A 25,619-nucleotide genomic window follows, 5' to 3' on the forward strand; every position below is an offset into this window, starting at 1 on the left:
TACATGCAGAAATAAGTCGAAAAAGAAGAATAACATTTTTCCGTTTGAGGCTTTGTTTCCGAGAAAAATACATTTCGATAACCGTCAAGTGCTCCTATGCTAATCGTAAGTTTCCAGGCACCCGACTTCTTTTCCACTCGTGATGACGATGATTTCATTAGACGAGCAGAGTTATGTATGCAGCAACGCGACCAAAATTTTCAACGCTTTTTATTATAAATAGATTTATTCGGGACGTCGATGAGCAGCAAAGTGGCGCTTGGTACCGGCGTACCAGTAGCATAATTAAAATCAATTTTCGAGCTGTACTCACGCTTGCTCTGAGTAGCAATTGGTAAAAGGGCCTCTCCCTGTAGTCGAGTGGTTGACGCAACACCAAGGCGCCCATGTAAGAGTTCAGTCTTCTTTCCACGTTCACGATGCCGAACTTTTCACAGGCGTCGAGGAACTGAAACAGAGGCATCATATTGATCGTGTATCGACATTCTGCTGTTGCTGCTTTCCAATAGACTGCGGATTTTTATGTAAATTCATGCTATTGAGAATAATAGCAGATTCGTACTTTCCATTTTTAACAATTATAATATGACAATTACAATTTTACAATTGCTTTTTTTACATTACAAACAAATACAAGTTTAACAATTAGAATTACTGTGAATAATTAGTATATTTTTGGTATTGTTTCTTCGATATTTTCAAGATATAATAATATAATAATATAATAATAGCAGATTCGTACTATTGATTTTTAATAATTATAATATGACAATTACAATTTTACAATTGCTTTTTTTACATTACAAACAAATACAAGTTTAACAATTAGAATTACTGTGAATAATTAGTATATTTTTGGTATTGTTTCTTCGATATTTTCAAGATATAATAATATAATAATATAATAATAGCAGATTCGTACTTTCCATTTTTAACAATTACAATGTGAAAATTACAATTTTACAATTGTTTTGTTTACATTACAAACAAATACAAGTTTAACAATTAGAATTACTGTGAATAATTATTATATCTTTGGTATTGTTTCTTCGATATTTTCAAGATATAATAATATAATAATATAATAATAACAGATTCGTACTATTGATTTTTAATAATTATAATATGACAATTACAATTTTACAATTGCTTTTTTTGCATTACAAACAAATACAAGTTTAACAATTACAATTACTGTGAATAGTTAGTATATTTTTGGTATTGTTTCTTCGATATTTTCAAGACACCATTGATTATGGCTGGATATATTAAGCGAAATTATTATTATAACGTTAATAAAAGGATAAATTGGCAAAAAGAGAATTTTTCAACGAAATTCATTCAGCGGCTGGTATATAAAAAGAAAAAAAAATGGTTCCAAGATTTCAGAATAGAATTATTACGGTGGCCAGCATCGAGTTTTGAACTGAACCCGATCGGAAGCCTATGGGGAATTCTGGCGAGAAAAGTTTACGATCAGGAGAAGCTACCTGCAGAAAATATCGTGGAACGTAAAAAAAATAATAAAATCAGTGTGGACGGATTTTCAGATCGAAACTTTAAATAAGTTAGAAGGATAGTGTACCTGACTGATTAATAAAAATTAATAAAGAAGATTTTTACTACTATAATAAAAATAAAAATTCAAATTGTATGAAATTTATTAAATAAATTATATTATGTTTAAAAGATTAACATTATATTTTCTCACAGCCAGAAACACAAATTTTAGAGAAAAAATCCAATTTTTTCCCGACTTCGATGGGACAAATCTTTCGTTTGTTATATCTTCATTTTTGTATTATATCACAATATAAATTTTAATTGTATAATTGAAAATTGAAATTGTATAAAAGATTTCGTCAATTTTTGTTCTAATATCATGAAAAATCTAAAAATGGATTGCGTTTGTAATTATTCACAACACTGTATACAAATAGTGTCACTAGCACAACTGTTGCTGTCTTTGTACGTTTCAAACGTTTCAAGATGACTCATGAATATGAAAAATAATAGACAATTAAAGCAAATATCATTACTTGAAACAAAAACATTTCTTTCCTTCGAAAGAAAAGTGTAATTTCAAAAAGTAGAGTAGCTGTATCCTCTAACAATAATTGCGTCAACTAGCGCAGCAAATTGCAAATGTTACATCGTACAAGCGTTGTTGCTTCGTAATTCTTCACGAATCAACAGCTCTGTAATTCCAATTGTTACCAACAAAATGTTCTATACATTACAAAATCGCTACAAACGTATTCATCTATTGGATTGGAAACTAAGTAATTGCGGATTTTGCCATTACCACTTAATGACAGAATCCGCAATTACTTACTTGCCAACCTAATACTTTCATTGCGTTCGGGAAAGTCCGCATTTTCGCTTGTCTATCTTTTTAAAATGGCAATAGGAAGACTGCGTATCGAAACCACGCCGTTTCGTACAATCGGAGCTTCAAGATTCGAAGGAACTTGATTTTTTATTTTTCTGCGCGTGTTCCAACGCTACGTGTTACGAGCGAAAATTTTTCGTACGCCGATAAAATGAAAATATTTTCAATCACACGAAAGACTCCCGACGAATCAATGGTAGAAACGATAAAAAGAAATAAAGAAAGAAAGAAAGAAAAAACAGCAAATAAACGATCTAAAAAATGAATTCCAATAGGCGAACGTATCGTCCATATATCGGCTCTGTCTCGATAATCGTTTTCAACCATAACTATGCTGAACGTCTCGTTCCAATAACCGCCACAATTAACGAGGAAATTCGACTATTTTGGTAAATGATAGAGCCGTTGTAAACATTAGTTTGCTTTAATGACCGAACATGCATGGTGCGTTCCACGGTCTGTGTAAAACGAAAAGAGGCATTAAAGTTCGCCGCCGTAAAGCCAGCGGGGCCATTAGTTAAAAGGTTTTACAGTTTTATTGGTCGTCTAACGGCCCCGTGAATTTATCGAGCGGATATGACGTAGAGGGTAAAGCGTGTAAGAGTATGCGTCTACGTGCTAATATTCCAGCCGCATCCTTCGGGATCGTCGCGTACAACTGGCGTGGTCAGATAATTTCCGCGTATCCCCTGTGATAAACGCGTTGGATATTTTTCGAATAAAATACTCCTTCGTGCTCGCTATTTTTCTCCAGCGAGAAAGCGATCTGATCGCTTAAAGGTCTGTCACAGTATGCCGCGTTAGCCACCCTAAAATACGATACGAGGCGTTCTCGTGCGATATAACTATATGTATATATATATATATATTTGGAAAACCGTGTCGCTCAGCCATTTCTGTACTGTTATCGGATGCCGTGCAAACACGGAAGTTGAAAAATTTCAAGTACAGTCGCGTCTTATGGAATCTTCCGCCTTTATGACGCGCTAGTAACGCCGAAGAAGAAGTTGTTACGAGTTATGAGGAAATGTTTGACGCTGCAGCGAAGCCAATATCAAGGGCTTCTGCTGCGAAAATACCCTCGCCGTTTCTCTATACAAATTTTTCGGCTTTACCACCTCCGTTCGAGCGTTTCTGCAATAAGATACTGTGCGCACATTCCGTTGTTATTCGATGGGTAGACAATTTTCAGTCGCCTGACTGTAAACACTAGGGATTCGGATGAAGTGTATTTCTCCGAGTTTTCGTTTGTTTTATTTACAAACGATCGCTTGTTTGCGGTTTTTTTAAGTAACGAATAGTCGTAGTAGTTTTAACACGTTGAATGTCGTGCGGGTCACCGGTGACCGGCATTCAACTTGGTCATGGCGCGGTGGTAAAAATTAGTAGAAATATATAATTTGAACAAATGTCAATAGTTATAAATTTTGTATTAAATTATTGTAAATTAATGCAGTATAAAACATATAAAAATAGTTTTATTTATACATGAAATACAGATCTATTATGTGCGCCTCGAACGTAGGAAAAACTCGCTTTTTCCGTGTTTTATCATAATGAACAATAAGCCTAAGTAACGTTTCGACTTGAAAGATGTTTGATAGCAATTAAGGGCCTTGGCAGTAAAGTAAAAAATGCTAAATCTTGTGACGGTTCTTTAGGATTATTGCGGGTCCGAATAAATATGATCGAGGGGTGGATTATGGTTTATGGTAGGTCCCGGGACGTAACAACATAGAACAATTATTTAGCAACGCGAAGAAACAATATGAGATAATTAATAATCGAAAAAATAAGTGAATCGAGAAAAATTGCACTACAGTGCCATGGGGGTCACCGGTGACCTCAGTGAGATAAATGATGATTATACACTGTAACATATCTGTTGTAGGTAAATTTCAACATTATACGTATAAAAAATTCATCGTGGTGCCACGGCCAAATCTCGTAAAACTGGCATGTCATTTAACGTGTTAAATAGATAAAAGTTTCTTTCGTTTTATAAGGAAATAATAGATGCACCACATTTTTCGTTTTATATTATTTTATCGAATTACGTATGATCCATTTTGTTCTATCAAAATAAAGATCACAACGTTCGACAGATTAGGTTTCATGTTTGTATAAAGATGCGTCGTTGTAAAAGACGTGTCTGTAAAAGAAAGACACTTTTCGGACAACCTAATGCTAACTAGTTTCAAAAAAGTATGCAGCGAACAAGTAAATACATCGAGTTAATAAAAGTAAGATTTGTAATTAAGTTGGTAAGTGCTAGACGCGAGCAAGCAATTTTCTTACAACTTTTCAATATTTGTTTATCTTCGTCCTGTAGCAGCTTTAATAAACCTTCACTTAAAATCACAATTAACGTCAAATAATATGACGCTTTTAAATTAAATACTGAAAATTAAACACTCTTTACATTTTTCTCATATTCTTATATTCCTCAACTAGTATCTTCTTCCATGATACTTTTAGTTTGCTTTACAGTAGGAAGAGTAATTATAGCGAAATTTCCACCGTGAGTAAGCGTGTAATTAATTAACGTTAAAGACTTTTTTTCCGAAGGATACGTCTCTCATAGAAGAGGAACATATTTTGTTTCCAGAAAATTTTTATCGAGTATTTTATTTCACATCTCGCATGTATATTTGAGACATTTTCATTGCTTTTAATAACGTCAAGTTTTCTGTTTATTCTTATTCTGCCAGCGTTATTTGTCTTGTACACCACAGCGTTGCACCACAAAGCTGTTTATATTTCAGTAATAATTCATTCTTTGATCCTTTATAACGTCATGTAACGTAGAAGTTACGTAATTATTTTACATATTCATAAATTTGATCTCATCTGTTTGCACGTGATTACGATATCGCATTTCACGAGTAATACTATCATACTATGCAAATGATATTCTTAGATTTTGGATTAAAGTAAGAGGCTGCAGGTGATCGATATTATAATTCTTTTCTTTTATCAGCGAAGAAAATTCTAATTACGGAGAGTTAAAGTAAGTGCTTCTACGATTTTCAATCAACTTTTAGACTACGCATGAGAGCACGTTTAACTAAGAACAAAATTAATAACCTTAGCACAAGATAATATAATAAATAAGTAACAAGGATTGTAAATTAACATAATTCTAAACGAAACTGGCGATGAATTGTATTTTTTAAGTAAACGATAATCCTTTAAGGATTTTACATCTTTTTTATTATCTACTAATGTTAACAATTTCAACAATGCTAACAATTTGACAATAGAAAATAGCCAATACAAGAAAATGTTAAACGTTTATTTTCCCTAATAATTTCGCAGTTTCTCGATATGAACAAACATTACAAAAAGAACGAAAATATTTTACGTTCGAAATACAAGAGGATTTCAGCAAGTAAATCAGGCTGTATCTTTATCTCAAGCAAAGTTCTAGTTTCTTGTTCTTTCTTGTAAAAATGCGTGTAATTGCGTATATCATATTTTTACCAACAATTTTACGATTAAATATACGTATTAGCCGACATTGCTAATAACAAATTTTAATATGAATATTTTACAAATTGAAATATATTTGCTTAAACGAGAGCATCGAGCAATTAAGCAACGTAATGAACAGTGGCAAGAAAAAAGATACTCGAGATACACTTTAATCATAAAATGCTGAGTTTTCAGTCACCTTATCTTATACTTTCTACTTTTAACAAATTCTAACAAATTCGTGCAAACTAAGTTTTATTTATGGTTTCATTTAAAAAGAAAATACACCGTGCGATATACTGGATAGAAAAGTCGCGTGGTGAGTTAATAAAGTTTGTTATATACACGCTGCAAAATTGTTCTTTTGCGTCCCTTTTTCCTCCCAATCCAAGTACTGGATTCGTTTAATATATCAGCTTCCCTCGGCTTCGAAATCCTTTTCCACTTATTCTCATTTTCGCTCCATTGATTTTCCTCTCGATGTACAAACGAAAAGTTTTATCGGAGAACAACAGCAACAGCAGCAGCATCTTATATCATCAGTTTCGTTATTGCATCGTTATAGATCACAGAGAAAGAAAAATAACAGTAACCAGCACTTTTAATTGAAATTAATGCTTCGCATCATTCTCAAGACAATACTTAATTCTTTAAGAAGTTCAAAGAGAACAAAAGTTTTATTTTCGATATATTCTGTTCTTCTTCGCGATATATGCACATACGACGCACACTGTTCTTATTAAGTGCAATAATATGAATGAATAATAACGAATAAATAATATGAATTATTTAAACGCGTAGATTGTAAATCATCCGTTTTTTCATCTTGAATCATTGATATCGGGTCTAAGCCATACGTAAAATTCGTAAGCTTCGAAGGTAAATTGAAGTCGCTTGAATACAAATAACTTGATTCCACGTTTGTGTTCGTGCAAGTCAAATTACTTGATTTCCAGTCGTTTGAATTCAAGTCGCCTGACCCCAGACGGCTATCTAATGGAAAATGGATACTTACAAAACGACGTTTAGAGGAAATGACGCGTTTTAAAAGAGAAGAAACAGCATCGAACTGTAGATAACATCGCCTTACCTAGCAACTGTTGTTTTCCTTAGGTCAAGGAATGATAATTGAAAGACTCTTAATCAATTAAATACGAATAACTTGAAACCAAAGAAACAATAGTAGATAATAAGCATACGTAAAGCGTAGAAACTTGAAAAAAGAAAAACATTTCAAGTCAAAAGAATAACAGGTTTATGCTAGCTAGTAAAATTCTTTGAATTTTTAAGCCGTTAACTTGACTAATCTGAACGATACTCTATTTTCCGCACCATTCGATGCTTGTTCTTTGAAAAATCCAGATTTCTCTATTCGTATTTCGTTATTGCTTGCACACGACGCATTCACTGATTGTATTATCAAGTAATCGAAACTGAAGCGTCGTCTCTCGCGTATCTGCTCTGACTGTCTGACTATAATTGTTTATTCTACTCGAGGATCGTTTGAGTCCCAAGCAACGCGATCGAGCTGTTTAGATTTTGTGTGGAAAAGTCACAGTACATTTGAACCCTACGGACGACTGACGGTATTTTGTATTTCATTGTTACCTTCTCAATAATTTTGATTGAACAAAATTTGAAATATTTATAAACTAATAATACGAATGTATAATAATGTAGATGTATTTCATAAAAATAACAAATATGACGAGCGCTATTGCGCCGCTTGTTTCTCTTCGCAATCGATTACGACAAGCGTTATCGCGCTGTTCGCGATTTTTCGACCCTGTTTTTTCAAAGACCCCTGGGACTCAAAATGTTAACACTTTGACTGCCACGCAGAAATCACATGTTTCGCCTAGGACGCCACGGGAGTATTTTTATTATTCAAAGCATATAATGGCAAAATAATAATAAATTGATGATGTAAGACAACATTCTTCCCCAATGGACCGTTTATCTTAGTGGTGGTCACGGGTGACCACCGTGGCGCCTTGGTAACAGTTGATAGCGACATATCATAACAAGGCTTCGTTTATTTCAACAAAACATTCAAACGTCCAAACAAGTAAAACGTCCAGAATATATTGTTGAAACGTGTAGATGATATTAGTAAACAGTATTATGATTATTTTTATGATTTCAACGAAACATTCGGCTGAAATGGTAAAGGTCCGCAAGAAAAATTATGTTTGTGATAAACCAATGGTAGTGGTAGATTACAACAGAGGAAAATGTGCTATAGATTTATCAGGTCAAATGATAGCATATTCTACACCACATAGAAGAATCCTCAAGTGATATATAAAATTAGCTTTAGAGTTATTGTTGAATACATCAATCTCAAACGCGATGATACTCTATAAACAAGCAACAGAAACAAAAATCAAGGTACCAGATTTTAGAATGGCACTTGCAATGCAGCTTACACAGTGTCATTCACCAGAGCCGTCAAATATACTTATTCGACAAAGATTGCGACACGAAATGCAGAAGAAAGAAGGGCAAGCGTGTCTGACACGGAAATTTTGCAGAGGGTGCTATAAAAAAAACGTTAAACAGTTAGGATCAAAAATTGCTAAGAATCGGACCAAAAAGGTGACCACTTATTGTCCAGGTTGTATTGATGAGCCACATTTATGTTTAAAGTGTTTTAACACAGTGCACCGTTAGATGCAAGATTTGTTCTCATTTTTTTGATTGGTGTTCTAATAAAAATGTTTAATTGTTCAATGGGGCACTTTTTATTTCAAAGTATCTTCTATTTATCGGTTATATTCAAAATGTCCTAACTGTCAATTTTCATTCAATTTTTACAAGTGTAAAAAGTTCAAGTGTTCCGGTCACTAATGACCACCGTGGCAGTCAAACTAGGGTAGTCCACGTGCGATAGTGACACTTTGACTTTGCAGTACGATTACGCTGGAACTATTACGTTTGGAAGAAAATCTCTTGTAGAAGATGTTTCTTACTTATGTGACGTTCTTGAGTCACAGGAATTTCGCTGTATGTCAAGTAATAACAAGGCTATTGATAAAAAATCAGAAGCATGGGATGTGTTACAACAGTCCCTGACCCTGGGTCGCTTGTAACGCTGCATGGGCTCCATAGTAACACACGTTTAGCTTTGTACGATTAAGATGTGTATCGATAAAAATTACGATAACGAGTAAAAGAGAAGGAAAACTTGCAACAAATTATTAGGAATCGCAATTATAACAAACATGAAAAACATTTTGATCGGTGTATTTCTTACGTGGCCGATCCTTACACTCGATACATCGCACTATTTTTCGTTTGGTTTCCTCGTGCTGTAGGATTTCGTGCACACCAGACGATATATTCTTATCCTTTGTCGCTAGGTTTATTATTCCCTTTCGTACGAAATGTTGAAAGAAAATTACGATCGTCTCTGACCACTCTTTCGAACTTGAAGTTGCAAATAACGATCGATATTACTTGGAAAAAGGCCAAATGAAGGATTAACACTAGAAATACCACACCAGTCAAAATGACTGGTTTTACAATTTTATTTTAAAATTCCTACTTTATGTTATATTTTTCCGCAATGATGTAATGACTTTCGCAACGATAACTAAAAGAATAATATAATGAATTTTATTTTGTTTTTTATGTATTCAAACTGAAAATAATTTCAATATCAAGACTATTTATACCAATAGGAGTCAAAATGACTGGTACTTGTCAAAGTGTAAAAGGGTCCTGCAATCTGTTTATCAAACCCAAATTAACCAGTTTCCTCGTTTTGTACAACTTCCTACACGTTTTTAAAATTTTTACTGCGCATCATTCGATATGATGATATCAGTTATCAGAAAAATTCCTGATCGATCGCTAGATAGCTAGATGCTAATACTAGAAATACCACATCAGTCAAAATGACTGGTACTACAATTTTATAAATATGTCAACCCTCGTTTAGGGATCATGGTCCCAGATGAATTAATAATACCAAAAGTGTACTACATAACATGGAATTGCTTCTGTAAGAAAGTAATAAATCAATAAATATAACAATATTCTATTATTACGTATTTTTTAAAGACATTTTGATTGGTTTTGGTAGAAATAGCTTCGTGTTAACTATCGGTAATTCTAGTGTTAAGAAATAGAAAAAGCAATTGCTTGCAGAGGAAATATTTATATTACAATTTTAAGCGAGTGAGAAAAAGTTACTTTTGGGTATCGAAAAGTTGTTTCCTACGCTATGTACATGTTTGTTGTGTATCTACATTGTTTAATATACACAGCAGTATTCCAAATGTCATTTGTCATAATGTATTCAAAATTTATGTTAATATTTTTTTCAAATATTTAACTTGTTATATTCGCCGCCGGTAAGAGGACACCAAGAACTAGAAAATACACGACGAGGAAAGCTGCAGGCACAAAGACAAACATCACAGACCATTCTATGGTCTTGTTGGTTATACTTAGTATCAACTGTACGCGCATCAACCCATAAGCGATCATTTCTAAAATTATTCTATTTAAATAATCGGCAAATTTGAGATTGAGAGTGAAAAGATTACAGGATAATGGAAGAAAGAAACGCAATTTTATCTTGTAACAATGGATGTACAATGTAAAATAATAAGACTGGAAAAATGATCGGCTCTTTAATTAGTATTAACTTCGTATTGTACGACGCTTTGTGTTCGTACTTTGATTCTCGTAAATCGAATAACCATACATATTCGTCGTGATTTAACCTTACGAAATAATGCAGGACGAGACCGTGTACACGACAGATTTTGCAGTAGGATTTTGTCAGAGCCTGCATATTAAGCTTGAACAAGTGAATACACTTACCGAGCTTTTATTTATGCAGGACATTAACTTGTTCCGTTTTGAACTGCTTAGATGATTCGGCAGATAAGCCAACAGAAATTATTTAAGATGTTCTAGACCGAAACAGTTATAGCTTCCTTTCTTTAGCTTCTTAAACGGGCTATGTATGCACGTACTTTAAGAAGCTTCCGGTGAGAAAATTAAGGAAAAAGGAGAAAGTGAAGAAGTAAAGGAAAATTCTATTTTGCCAACGATAGAAATTTTTGAATCGTCAGACTTCTATAATTCTCTTGTATGTTTCTGTAATGAAGACTCGTTTTGTATAAGTCAGTTCTTAGTTTGCAAAGCTTAATTACTGCGAAGTTTTTGATAACTGCACGAGTAGCGCAATTTTTTAAATAATCCAATATGTGCACGAATTTATGCAACTCGTCCTAATTTTTATTTTCACAACAAATTAAGTATACGTACGTACGTTCAGTCATTTTATGTTTAAAATCTCGACCATGTCGTTCGTTTCTTTATAAAAATATTTTAATATACTTTACGATTATTATATCATAAATTAATTTTATAATATATATGTATATATCTTTTTATGAAATTAAAGGCTTTCATTTTATTCTATAAATATATACGTACGTAAATAAAATTGTTTATGTTTTTAATAATAAAATTGTTATGTTTTTAATAATAAAATCGTTATGTTTTCACTATAAAATTTACTATTTTATATAATATTCATTTCATTAATATATAATATCATATACAATATTATATTTATTTTTTATTATATTATATTTCTATATAATATTTATTTACGATATTTACTACTTTATATAATAATCATTTTATTTTTTATTATATTGTAATTATTATATTTATTATTATTATATAATATTATATCTATTTTGTACTATATTATATTTCTATATAATATTTATTTACAATATTATAATACAATATTTACTACTTTATATAATAATCATTTTATTTTTTATTATATTATATTTTTATATAATACTTATTTACAATATTATACTTATTATACAATATTATATTTATTATATTTATTTTATTATATTATATTTTTATATAATATTTATTTACAATATTGTAATACAATATTTACTACTTTATATAATAATCATTTTATTTTTTATTATATTGTAATCATTATATTTATTATATTTATTTTTTATTATATTATATTTTTATATAATACTTATTTACAATAATATACTTATTATACAATATTATATTTATTATATTTATTTTTTATTATATTATATTTCTATATAATATTTATTTACAATATTATAATACAATACAAAATTTAATATTTGTAAGAATAAGTAGAACATATCTATACAAAACTGTTGCAATAAAAGGAGTAATTGCAACAATAAAGCCACGAACTTAATAAAAGCGATTATTTATACTTTAGGAAACAAACGTGCATCAGAACTTTTCTGTTTCTTTATTATGCGTAATTAATTTAATCGAAGCAACATTAATTTTCCTCAGTTCAATAGTATCAACGTGTTGACAATCCAGCCAAAATCACTGCATCGTTATTTCGCTAAGTAGTATTGTATCCGTGGCTAATATTTCATCACATTAATACAATTTCGAGCCTCGATAATACAAAATTCCCCGATATTACATGTAAACTATCGCTCAAAACGTATCAGCAATCCGCTGCCTCGTAAATCAGTGCAGGTTTAATAGAAAAATTATTTCTCGAAGCTACGTGATCGATCGGAGCCTTTTTCACCTATTGATTTTCTTACAAACTCGTTCCATTACGAAAGATGTTTTTCAATAGGAAAATATTTCAAATCAATGAAAGAACGTTTCGTATAATCAGAAATTTTTGTTTCTTTTTACTCGACATTCTCACGACACGTTTAATATTATTACATTTTATGCCGTATAGTTACCTGATATTAATTGTTCACCGGATAAAATTTTACGTGAAATTAATTGTTTATCATGTTGCGCGTAATTAGCATTAACGTTTAATATAATTTCACAGGACGAATTTATTACTTCAGTAGACGTTATCAACAATATTAATGATAACATCCGTTCCAAAATTCCACGGCAATAGCAAACTTGTTGAGTTGATTCATCACAATTTGCGCGATCTTCTAATGATCTCAAGTGGATTTTCATTGCAACGCGGAACTTATAATTGAGAAGGCAATATTCTTGCCAGTAAATTCGTTAAGTTTATGCTTGTTATGCCAAGATTCATGACGTAGAGTAGGAAATACGAGAAATTCATCGCATTTCCACGGATCATAGGGATGCACGCGATAATAATATTACAATTGAGCTTAAGAAATTGCCACTTTACGAAAATTCTGTCGCTTGAACAAAGGAAACAAATTAAAATTCAAATTGAAAGAAAGACGAATTCGCGAATAAATGTTATTATGAAAGAAATATGTAGCGATTTGAAATCATCATTATTACCATGGAATCATCACAGCACGATACATTTTAAATTACACGTAACAAAATTACAGATGCAATTTACGACTGTTTCCTATTTTCACCGAGCAGGTAATCGCCGCTAGAAATTTACAAATTTTTATAGCTGATGAAATGACGCTACGATATAGCAATATACAATGTGTTTGTAATTTTATTACAAAGAACCTAATACGTAAGAAATGCACGATATTTCTTGAAGGACAATTATTTAAATTGCTGTCTCTGTTGCAAAATGCGTATAGATCGTCGAAAAAACGTAAAACAGGGAAACTGTCAAACATCAAATTCTCTGGCAGACAGAAAAATAGATCTTACAAAATTTTCTATTCTTTTTCACCAATATATTAGGTTGTCCGGAAAGTGTCTTTCTTTTACAGACACGTCTTTTACAACAACGCATCTTTATACGAACATGAAACCTAATCTGTCGAACGTTGTGATCTTTATTTTGATAGAACAAAATGGATCATACGTAATTCGATAAAATAATATAAAACGAAAAATGTGGTGCATCTATTATTTCCTTATAAAACGGAAGAAACTTTTCGGACGACCTAATAAATTCATCAAAGGAAGAATTGCATTTGCAGAGGAGCCTGTACGTGTGTCTTACTTGTAGAGAAAACTGAATGTTCAATTGATTTAAATTCGCAAGTACCGTATCAATAATCCTTTTTGTACAGGACAACTTATCAGAATAACAATCCTAGATAACTCGTATGAAAACAAGAAATATATCTCTTCAAGAAGTTCTTTTTATTTTTGTTAGAGAAACATATTTTACAATAATCTGAGTAAGAATTGTTGTAAAATTGGTGATATCCAATGTCCATGTGTTCGAGCATGTCCATCGCATAATCATATTTTAAGGCATTACGTTTTAACGCTATTAGTAATTTTTTTTTTTATTTATTTATTTGGATTTTACAATTTGTCCAGTAGGACATTTGGTAAAATATTATAGCGGTATACTAATGTAACATGTGGGTGGCTACCCCCAGCGGGGTACCATCATCGTGTTTGTTAGATTATGTCCTTTGTGAGATCTGTTGGGTGTTTCCTTTTTAATCTTCTCTATTAGTAATTATCGACAAATGGAAATTGCTATCAGATTCTCTGCTGCATTGTTTCCACTGGCACGTACGACATTATGCGATAAAAAAGCAACAGTTTCTAATTTCTTCACGTGCAACAAATTTTCAATTACTTGCTTATTGCTACTTCTATTTTTGTATAACGTTTACACAGGCTACGTTGCGATACAATCTTATTCTACTATTATTTAGAAATGTTAGAAAATTGAAAAATATTTTTCAAATATCATTTATTCATGTAACACTATTTAGAAAGAGAAATTTCACTTAAATTCTATACTACAGTATTCTCACTGGCACGTGGAACGTTATACGATAGTAAAAGGAAGATCTCGTAATTTTTCCGCTTACAGCGTCGTGTACGAGAAATTGTCGATTCAATTTTTCAGATATTAAGGCGTGCACGAAGAAGGAAACGCGTTCAGATTTCATGCAGATCAGCCTTCTTCTCTGTATCGCGATAAATACTGCAAGAGCGGCTACCAGAAGGCAGAGAGGCTCGTCGCTAGATGACTTGACATGGAACAGCTGTTAAAGATACTTGCGTATTCAGTGGCGTGGTCGACATAGAAAATTCAAGCGATTAAGAGGTGAACTTTCTACGGCTGGAGTTTATGTTGTCGTATTAATATATTACAGAGGGCAGAGAGGCAGAGAATATGCAGCGCGTCCTATTAAATAGTCAAATGTCCCCGAGATTAATTTCGCAGACGCTACTACCGGAAGGGAAGCAGAATTTATCTCGTGACAATTAATCTTGCCCCTTGGACATCGAAAACGTGCACGAAAGAAAGAGATTACCAGCGGATTTCGTTATGCATTAATTAAAAGGAACTTACTAATATTTCTCCGATGGGGAATTATTTATCGTGGAAAAGATTGTTCCACGAACAGCGGTGCCGTTTAATAACGTCAGCTAAATCATTCGACTTTTACTGTTCCGATTCCGGTCAGAAGAGGCGAACTAGAATAATTTAACGAATAACCGGCGAATTATAAAGGACTTTGGTATTCTGATAGACGTTTGCAATACGATGTATATTTTATCTTATGTGGCTGCACGTTTGCGCAAAGCACACGACGAATATTCCTGAATCTTTCATCTCGGGTTCTATGATGAATTTTGGCCAGTAGACCTTCCCGTGCTCGCTTTAAATCTCCGCACTGACAGATTTATCCGATAGACGTTAACGTTTCAAATGTTATCCTTAATATATGAAGATCACAGGCAAAGAACATGTTGAATACATTTTTCCGTAATGCTTCTAATGTGATTCTACGATTGGAAAAGTGTGTTTTAATATAAAATAGCTGAAACTGGAAGAAATCTGTTAAATGTAACAAACGCTGCAATTGAAAGTTAGAAGAGGTTCGTACATTTTTATTCCAATTTTTTGTTTCCGTTTAATACAACGTTGATTGGCAATTTTACTGAGAATTTATCTCATGTCACAGGCTATTATTTCGTAATTCGATGTGGAAGTAAAACAATATAAATAAATGTTAATAAATTTTATTTATTATTCAACTTTTATTATTTCCTTTGCGCATGATAAACAGTGTAACAATCACCTGCGTGTAATGGTACACAACAGCTTTTGCAAATATATCCAGTTTCGCTGCGTTTTTCTTTTGACGAGCATATTCTACACGCTCTAGTCGGATTTTAAATAATTCTGCAAGTTTGGTGTGATATCATGTTCGTTCCACTCTTCTTCCAATACATCGTCACTATCTGATTCTATTATATTCCTTTTATGATATTTTATACATGATACGGTATCATTTTCCAAGTCAATTTGATTCACAATCACTCGGACAATTACAGATAAAACATACGCGTGTAATTCATTGAAAAATTCTTCATTGGTACGTTCCATCATCGTTAAAATCTTTTTTACAACAAAGGACGCAACTTGACGGGTCTTATAAGCGAGAGACACAGCGTGAGGTATGCTTACCAATAATTGCACTGTATCATCCCCAACAGTGCACTGAGAAAACGAGCTGATGCGAAAAAAGCGCATCACGAGTTTGGCCATGAAAACACTATACACAATATTTTTATTATTCAAAGCATATAATGGCAAAATAATAATAAATTGATGATGTAAGACAACATTCTTCCCTAATGGACCGTTTCTCTTATTGGTGAAGCCTTGGTAACAGTTGATAGCGACATATCATAACAAGGCTTCGTTTATTTCAACAAACCATTCGCATTCGTTATTTCGTCGTAAGCAAAACGTCCAGAATATATTGTTGAAACGTGTAGAAGATATTAGTAAACAGTATTATGATTATTTCTATGATTTCGACGAAACATTCGGCTGAAATGGTAGAGGTCCGCAAGAAAAATTATGTTTGTGATAAACCAATGGTAGTGGTAGATTACAACAGAGGAAAATGTGCTGTAGATTTATCAGGTCAAATGATAGCATATTCTACACCACATAGAAGAACCCTCAAGTGATATATAAAATTAGCTTTAGAGTTATTGTTGAATACATCAATTTCAAACGCGATGATACTCTATAAACAAGGAATAAAAACAAAAATCAAGGTACCAGATTTTAGAATGGCACTCGCAATGCACCTTACACAGTGCCATTCACCAGAGCTGTCAAATATACTTATTCGATGAAGATTGCAACACGAAATGCAGAAGAAAGAAGGGCAAGCGTGTTTGGCACGAAAATTTTGCAGAGGGTGCTATAAAAAAAACGTTAAACAGTTAGGATCAAAAATTGCTAAGAATCGGACCAAAAAGGTGACCACTTACTGTCCAGGTTGTATTGATGAGCCACATTTATGTTTAAAGTGTTTTAACAGAGTGCACCGCTAGATGCAAGATTTGTTCTCATTTTTTTATTGATGTTCTAATAAAAATATTTAATTGTTCAATAGGGCACTTTTTATTTTAAAGTATTTTCTATTTATCGGTTATATTCAAAATGCTCTAACTGTCAATTTTCGTTCAATTTTTACAAGTGCAAAAAGCTCAAGCGCTCCAAATATAAAAAGAAAAATATATTGAAGTAAATATAAGTACAAGTATAGTGTATGCTGATCCAGATCTTCGCTCTCTCAGTGTTACATTACAACAGGATACGATAGGGATGTTGATACATTTCTAACAAAGGACATTACCAAAAAAGTTAACCTTGGTGTGACTCTAGTTGAAGGTTACAAGAAACAGCAATAAAAATCTACTTATAGCTCTTTTGTCTCTAGACCTTGTAATCCAAAACAACATTCATATTCAAGGCCACAATAATTATTTACCTCTCCTTTTCTTTTTTTTTTTAATTTTTTGCTTCGCTATATTCTATTTTCTTCGTAACAGAGGTGTCCAGGTAACGAGAATACAAAAGAAGCGACGTAGAGTTTTTCTTGAAGTAATTACGTCGACAAATATTAATATCTGTTCACTAGATCCAAGTAGATGATCTGTTTTCGTAGAAAGACGACAGGAAGAGAACGCGATAAATCAAACCTACTTTTCACAAGGACGCAGATAAAATTCAGTCCATTTGTCAATTTCATGTCACCATATATATTCAATTGCCTATTTCTTTATCTGATTTCCAAGCTAAGCATGTGCTTCCGCGTACTTGAATAATTTTTAAATATATCAATCGTTATAATATTGAAATATCGCATGTCTCAAGGGGAGATTCTCGCGTAACAACGATAAGAGCAAATGAATTTTACGAATTTTTTTTTTTAGACCAACCTACTAAACGTAATTTCTTTATTTCGGTTCCTCTCGTTGTTTATTGTATGTTGTACGATTTTTTTAACGTTCTTGACAATGTAACTTTTATTGGCGTATAGTATAATACGTGTCACAATCATCAAAACGCAGAAGTTAAGAAATTTTCTAAAAGTCAAATAGTTCATGTTCATGTTGGGATTGAATTTGTTTTCGAAAGAAGAACACGAAAAATTGGAAAGTTTTAGCGTTTAGAAGAAAGATGTACTTTTTTCTCCGCAGATAAATTGAGTTTATATCGCTCGAAAAAATATTATAAATAAGCAATCGAATAGAAATTCGAAGTTCGATCCCTGGAGAAATTTGCAGCAAAGCGAATAAGCTTTGCCCGAAATGAATCAGCTTTTCAGTCGTTTTCATCGTGCACGCCAGTTTGCAAAGTTATTAAACGTGGCAGTTTAAAAAGATAATAAACGAGAAGAAAAATTAAAGTAAAAGAAATTACATTTGTTTTTCCGGACTATATCTACATCGCAAAAAGGCAAATTTCCATATAACTAGTAATTAATTTGAAAATAATTCATATAAATTAGTTGCTTTTATTGTTGTTACGCGAGAGTCTCACCTTAAAGAATGTTATGAATTTTCTATTTTATTATTTCGAATCGTAGTGATTATCGTGTTGTCTTCGCAATAAATTCGACCTCTTCCTGTCTATTAATTGCATTTTTCCCTGTTTCTGCCATGTTTTTATCGATTACAGTACAATCTGAGATTACGTTTGATATCGGTGCAGTTCGTGACAAAATTGGGACATACTCGGCATTAAAACAATTTTCTGAGTTGATGTTTCATAAATTGCATTTCCTATTATGCTTAAACACGTGGAAAATCGCATTCATGAATTATGAGTATTGTAGAAGAAAATGCACAATAAGAATTCATACCATGTATCTGGTAGTTAGTTTAAAAAAGAAAGAAGTGAAAGATCCACCTCTTAATTCTTGACCGAAACGAAAAACCAAAAAAGGATTAAATTATTATATATTTTTCTTCTCGATAAACTAAAAAAGTTCGTCAAAAAGTTTATTTAAATAATTGATATAGCACCTTAAAGTTTATTTTTTCTTTTTATGAAACACATGTTTTCTTTAAACCCGTCAAAATTTTTAATTTCGCACTATTTTCTGCCTTTTTTTTTAGTAGTTCATCGAGAAGAAAAATATATAATAATTTAACCCTTTTCGTTTCGGTCAAGAATTACAAGATGGATCTTTCACGCCGATTGAAAACTGCAGCCCATGAAATAGGCTTAGAAATCTGTTATAATTTTTTTTCACTTTAAAAAAAATTTTTTTGTATTCGTTAAATATATATAAAACCATACCTCAAAATTCAATAACTTCATTTCTTTCTTTCCCTACTAAAAAAAATCATAAAAAGACGCTGTTTTAGAACATTCTAATTCAGGACACCCCCTTAACAGATCGTTCTCATTTTCCATTACGTCGTATTAAATCTTTTTAGTTTGTCCATAAAATAACACAGAATCGACAAAAATTTACAACGTCGTATCTGTCTTCAGCGATCTTTGTACAAAAATGAAATTGTTGGATCACCTGAAAAAGTCGATTATCGGAAGAACAGGGGTCGGTGTCACGACGAGATCAAATGATCAAAATTCCACTATAGCTTTCAATATTGCCGAGTGGAACAAATCTTTTTCCAAACGCGTTCACTTTGACACGCTATGAAGCAGTAGATAGCTGTGATCGGAGGCAGAAAGTCAGAAGCAGTGGAGTTACGCAATTTTTAATTGCCACTGCTCAAAGCTGCGTATGTCGTTGATAGCGCGAGTTGTGAAAATTTGAATGTAGAACGAGCGTAGAACTTTACGAGTTATGTTAAAATATACATCGATATAAAAAGGAAAAAAGTGATCGTTGATAATTAAATTGTTGGAGAAATGGAGAGAGAATATTAAAAACTATCAAGGGATATTATACGAAGGTTCTCTCTCTCTCTTTCTCTCATTCACGTAAATGTACGCTTCGAAAATTTTTAACCTTTAACATTGAAAATTAATCAACGAAAGTTGAGCAAGATGATTTTATAATCGCATGCTAAAGCTGGAGAAGTAAAAGTTTTAACAACGCAGCCTTCAAGTTTAAAATAATAATCCATTTATGTCCATAAATCCATTAAAATTGTTTTAACACCGGTGCAAAATTATTCCGATAATATTTATCAAAGGAACGAAGTTACTTGCTCCGTTAGAAACCTGTATGTATCGCTGCAGTTGCTGATATTGCTGCGTTATGTTCATTACTTGTTTAATCGCATTTCAATCATATGAATAATTTCATGCTTGCACGTACGAAGTTACACAAATAAAACGGTTGCGATAACGATGTTGTGTCGTATTAACATTATTATTTTCAATGAAAAACGCGAAATAACATTTACGCGCTTTCGAAGCCGATATCGGATGATCCGATCGAAAAAAGCTTTTGCAAGAAAGGGAGCTTATTGAATTTTTTTCATGCACATATTATTTCTGCACGTTGTGTGTTATTAATGTAACAGAATTTGAAGGAACAAACTTTGTTGAGTGTTTGGCGTGTCATTAATCGTAGGCCTCATTACCACAAGTAGTTTCGTAATCGAAATTCATATAGATTTAAAAAATTGATGCATACTGGAAAAACTACAAGTAAATTTTTCACCAGTTTGTAACAATTAGAGGAGTTAGTAAAACATTTTTATTTCAATTAAAATACGATAATGACATCGATATGAACCGTGTGTCACTTTATCATCTCGATAGGATCGAATATAATATGTAACAAATTATAGGACATTATAATACAATCAAAAGAGTAGAGAAATATGCCAAACTTTTTAGAAATTACCTACTAAAAAAGAAGTTTGAACTTTGTCAGGAATTCGTATTCGTGTTTATTAAATTCAGCCAAGATATTAATTCCTGTCAGATGAAAACAGGTCTGATATAAATAAAAACATGCGTGTACGAGTGGAATGCTTTTGTTATGAAAATATGTGTTTACGATGTTGTATTTATATTCAGTAGCTTATGCAATGCACATCCAATTTTCCATCTCACCTATATCTCACCGTATAAAAACAATAACTTGATATCGCGTAAATTCAGTTTATTTCGATCGCTGATTCCATTTATGTTACTCAATTTGCGTACTGTTTATGATTTGTCACAAAAGGTGCTATCATAATGATTCTGCTAGTCAGTGAAATACAAATTGCAATCTTCTGCGGTACTGTACATATTACAGATATCGTATTTAAACCATCGAATAACTAGACACATGTAGCATTACGATTATTGTTAGACAATTAAATAATCGAACGGCGATTTAGTTTCTTATTTCATGGGATGATGATATTTGTTTAGGACCATCAAATAAGAAAATTTCTACGTTTCTAAACTGATAAAAGTGGGGACAAATCTTTCCAATTTTGCAAATTTTAATTAGCCCAATTTCATTTTGCCCAACAACAAAATTATAACCAAAATAATGTTACAAAATACAAGAAATCAACCAACATACTTATACTTAAACTCGTTATAAAATTTCTACTATTTTCTGTCTTTTATCTTATTCTCTAGAAAAATTTCCAAAATTGATCTTACGTTTGGAAGATCAAACGTTTAACACGATTGACTCATTCGTTCTACAAAAATGTGTTTTGTACGCCGTGTTCGAGACTCTGTGTTGAGAAGGATAGCATAATGTTCAAGACTCTGAGCTCGAAAGAATGCAATAGCAAAGATTGTCACCGGAATGATAGGCTGACAGAGATTATTAGCCAAAAATATTAGCCAAATATTATTAGCCAAATAAAAGGCCTGACAAAGATAATTTACCAGCAAAATAAAGGTATGGCAAGAATCGCTTGCTAGTATAAAGAACTGTGAGATTTATTTAAAATGGGCTGCGTATAAACTGAACGTGTTTGGCGTCAGATGTTTCTAAGTTGAAAGTTCTTTTTTTTTATTATTTAATTTGTATTTTACAATTTGTCCAGCTGGGCATTTGGTAAATTTTTCTAACTTAATTGCTAAATAACATGTGAATGGCTACCCCCAGCGGGATACCATGAAGTTGAAAGTGAGTTAAGTCTCAAGGCTAACGCACACTGACTAAACTCATCAGAAATGAGGCTCGTATAGTCCCTCGTACAAGAGACGTTGGCGGAGGTAAAACAAGCAAATTGGTTGTCTAAGCATTTTCGATTTTGTAAGGGTGGTGGTGAGTTTAATACGATTGGTAATTTTTCTGCTGCAAGTCACCACCTGCACGTTACCGGCGCTCGAAGATACGGAACGACCAGTGAGGGCCTGCACGGGGTTCCGCGGGTTTTACACATCGACCGTAGAACACAATAAACTTTTATGAAACGCGTACCAAACATGCTGGAACAGAAGTTAAAAAGAGGGAAAACTGCTGGGTCCCTGACTGTTACAGGCAACTGCTAACGAATAGCAACAGAGTAAGTGTTTTTTTTTTTATTTGGAAGTAGTTTACAATCAATTCTCATTGAGAATTATAAATAAATTATTCTGGCGTGGTACTATAACGTGAATAATAAATGATTATCGTATGTTTGTTTCTAGCTGAATCTAACGTTTAGATCTAGAGGGTAATATCTTTTTAGTCTGCGGATCTGAACCGGTGTGTCAAGTATTATACTTGAGTAACTAGTGGGTTTTGATGGTTGTTAATTCTTATGTTATATCTATTACTGAATTTGGATATTTCTTCTTTAACATCTTAAGATCGCGATGTATTATTTCGTTGGTAACATACCAAGCTGCATCTATTGCGGATCTTAGAGTTTTTGATTGGGATCGCTGAAGAATTTCTATGTTTGAATTATTTGCTGTTCCCCATAGTGAGTAAGTGTTGAATGGCTTTGTATGGATATTGGAAATAAAGTAAGGAAAATGAGAATTTCTTCGGCTTATTAACATAAACGTATAAAGGAATAAAAATATAAATATAAAAACATAAATGTATGAAGATACAAAAGCTTAAAAATAAAAACGAACAAAAGAGATAGAAATACCTTTTTATGTATTTTTATATTCGTATTTATTATACTTTATAATTTATATAATAAAATGTTGTGTCTAAAAGTCGTAGTAATCGCTTCTCTTCTTTAATAATTTCTAGTTCAAACAACAACTGTGCAATTTTTCTCCCAAAAGTCAGCAGTAACAGAGATTGGTTACACGTTGCTGTATTTTGGCGTAATTACGAAGGATTACATTGATTCCTTTTTCGAAAAGCACACAAACGCTTACTGTATTTTTAAATTGAGATAGAAATATAAATTGAAAATATCAGACGAGTTTAATAAGAAATTTTCACTTGGTATATAAAACTTCTTATAACACGTTTAACGCGTTTGATTGATAATGAGAGACGTAAAGACGTAAAGCATCGAATCAAAATCTTTCACCTTTTTTTTATTAGCAAGATAAATTCCCTGATATTCCTTTTTACTTCGTGCAGAAATATTTTTTACTTCCCTGTAAAGAAGTTCTATTAAACTGTTTCAGTTGTTTTAGCCTTTATTGCAAAGTTATTAGCCTTTATTGGTGCTTTTAAGCAACGCAATGTTGGCGTGGCTCGTATCGCCAGCTGCATAATGACGTAACGACGTTTGAAATATTCGTTCACGTTAAAACGGGAAAATTATGGTGAGTATTAGGGCCAATGTGTAAGCTAATACATAGATACTTGATCTTTATACTGCAGTATGTGCTAGTATAGTAAACGTGCTGGATATAGTGAAATTTTCTTCATTGTTTTATAACGCGACATAATCAGTGTATGATTGTGCTTAATCTTTTTTAGACATTTTTTTCAGGCCAACTACCAGTTACATGGGACAAGATCTTTTTACGACGTAACTATGGTAATTATTGTAGGAATTTAAGTAGGAATGTTATTTTTGTTATTTCAATTCCGCTCATCGTTTATTAACATTTTAAAGTGTCACGTTTAATAACTTTTTAAACTGGCGCGTCCGATGATTGAAAAACTAATTGATAAATCAATTTCGGACGAAGCTTGTTATTGAAATTTGTTATATTTATTATAAATTTATTATAAATTTCTCCAAGGATCGATATTTCAATTTTTATTTCACCATTTATTTTATTGATCATTTATTTTATTAAACGACGTAAGCTCAATTTATTTATTGAAAAAAGTAAATGTTTCTCTTCAACGTTAGAACTCTCCAATTTTGCATGTTCTTCTCTCGAAAATGGATACAATCCCAACGTAAACTATTTCATTTTAAGAAAATTTCTCAGCTTTCGCGTTTTGGACGACTGTGACAGAGCTACACTACACAGCAACAATAGCTACATTGTCAAAAATAATCACAAGACTTGTGTAATATACGATAAACAATAAGTGGAACTGTAATAAAAGAAATACATTTGTATTTCAAGACTACATTCATATGCCAAAAAGATCTGGTCCCGTGTAAGTAATAATTAGTTTAGAAAAAATTCATAAAAAAACACCTGCTTCTTTCGTTGTTACAGGAGAATCCTCTCTTAATTGTTATTAATAAATAATTTGAATTAAAAATTTGGAAGAACTCATGTTCCTTCCATCATCGGAGAGCTCTAAATTAACTCGAACAAACAAATGGATTTGCAAAAATTGAAAAAACTATTTCTCCGAATTTTGAAGATTAGTATTAGAGAGGTATTACACATTTAAATGACACGACGAATATTCTGATCGTTTTAAATTTCTCTTAAACCAATTTCAATTTTCGAAAGTTCTCACAAACGAGAAATCTTCTTTGGATAAGTAACACATAACCGTAAATGTGAATTTAAAAATGTTTCAGATATCATAATTTATCGCAGAAGATTTAAGTTTATATCAGATAATATGTTTAAAAGTTTCGTCAAATACAAAGTTCGTTCGCAAAGTCAAGCTGGCAAATTCTCTGGTTTTAGATGGTTTGCAATGGGTTTACACGGTTCGTTGAGGAAAATGAAATAACCATGTATGCAAATTTAGTTTTCAGTTTGTCGATGATTCAAGCAGTGGAGACAGCCAATTCTGCGCGACTATTGAATACAAAAAATAAAAATATATTGCGGACACGTGACAACTAGAAAAAAATTAGTACTGCCTTTTTCAGGTTAAAAATAACACTTTAACGAACAAAAGTAAAATTGGAAAAAATAATAGTAAATTATCGAAGTTGTATAGCTTCTGTTACGTATTTCTTCGTATTTAACTTTTTCAAAATTAAAGAGATCAGTTTTAATTTACTAATAATAGTTTAAGAAATTGATATGTTTTTAAATATTGATTGTTGTTAAATATTGATAGATGTTGTTATATATTGACAAAATCTTTTATCGTTTACGGAAGGATTGACATTTATTTAATAATAAATATGTTTATCGAATCGCCAACAAGGAAGATATATCGAATGTTAATTACCTATCTATCTCTTGAAACTGTAACTTCCACCACACTGCTCATTAACTTAATGAAAGGCCATGCATCCCAGATGCGCACTAATTAAAAAGAAATTGAATCCTAATTGC

General features: G+C 32.2%; 1 protein-coding gene across 2 annotated transcripts in view; it reads right to left on the reverse strand.

Annotated features, from left to right (window-relative positions):
• Nucleotides 1-25,619, reverse strand: part of LOC126866583 (cadherin-87A) — a 533,242-nt gene that overhangs the window by 16,729 nt on the left and 490,894 nt on the right. For both annotated transcript variants that reach the window (XM_050620360.1, XM_050620361.1), the window contains one exon: nucleotides 314-448. In XM_050620360.1, coding sequence (XP_050476317.1) covers nucleotides 314-448 — 135 coding nt within the window. The remainder of the gene's footprint in view (nucleotides 1-313; nucleotides 449-25,619) is intronic.

This window comes from Bombus huntii, chromosome 6 (assembly GCF_024542735.1).
Source record: "Bombus huntii isolate Logan2020A chromosome 6, iyBomHunt1.1, whole genome shotgun sequence".
NCBI classification, from domain to species: Eukaryota; Metazoa; Arthropoda; class Insecta; order Hymenoptera; family Apidae; genus Bombus; species Bombus huntii.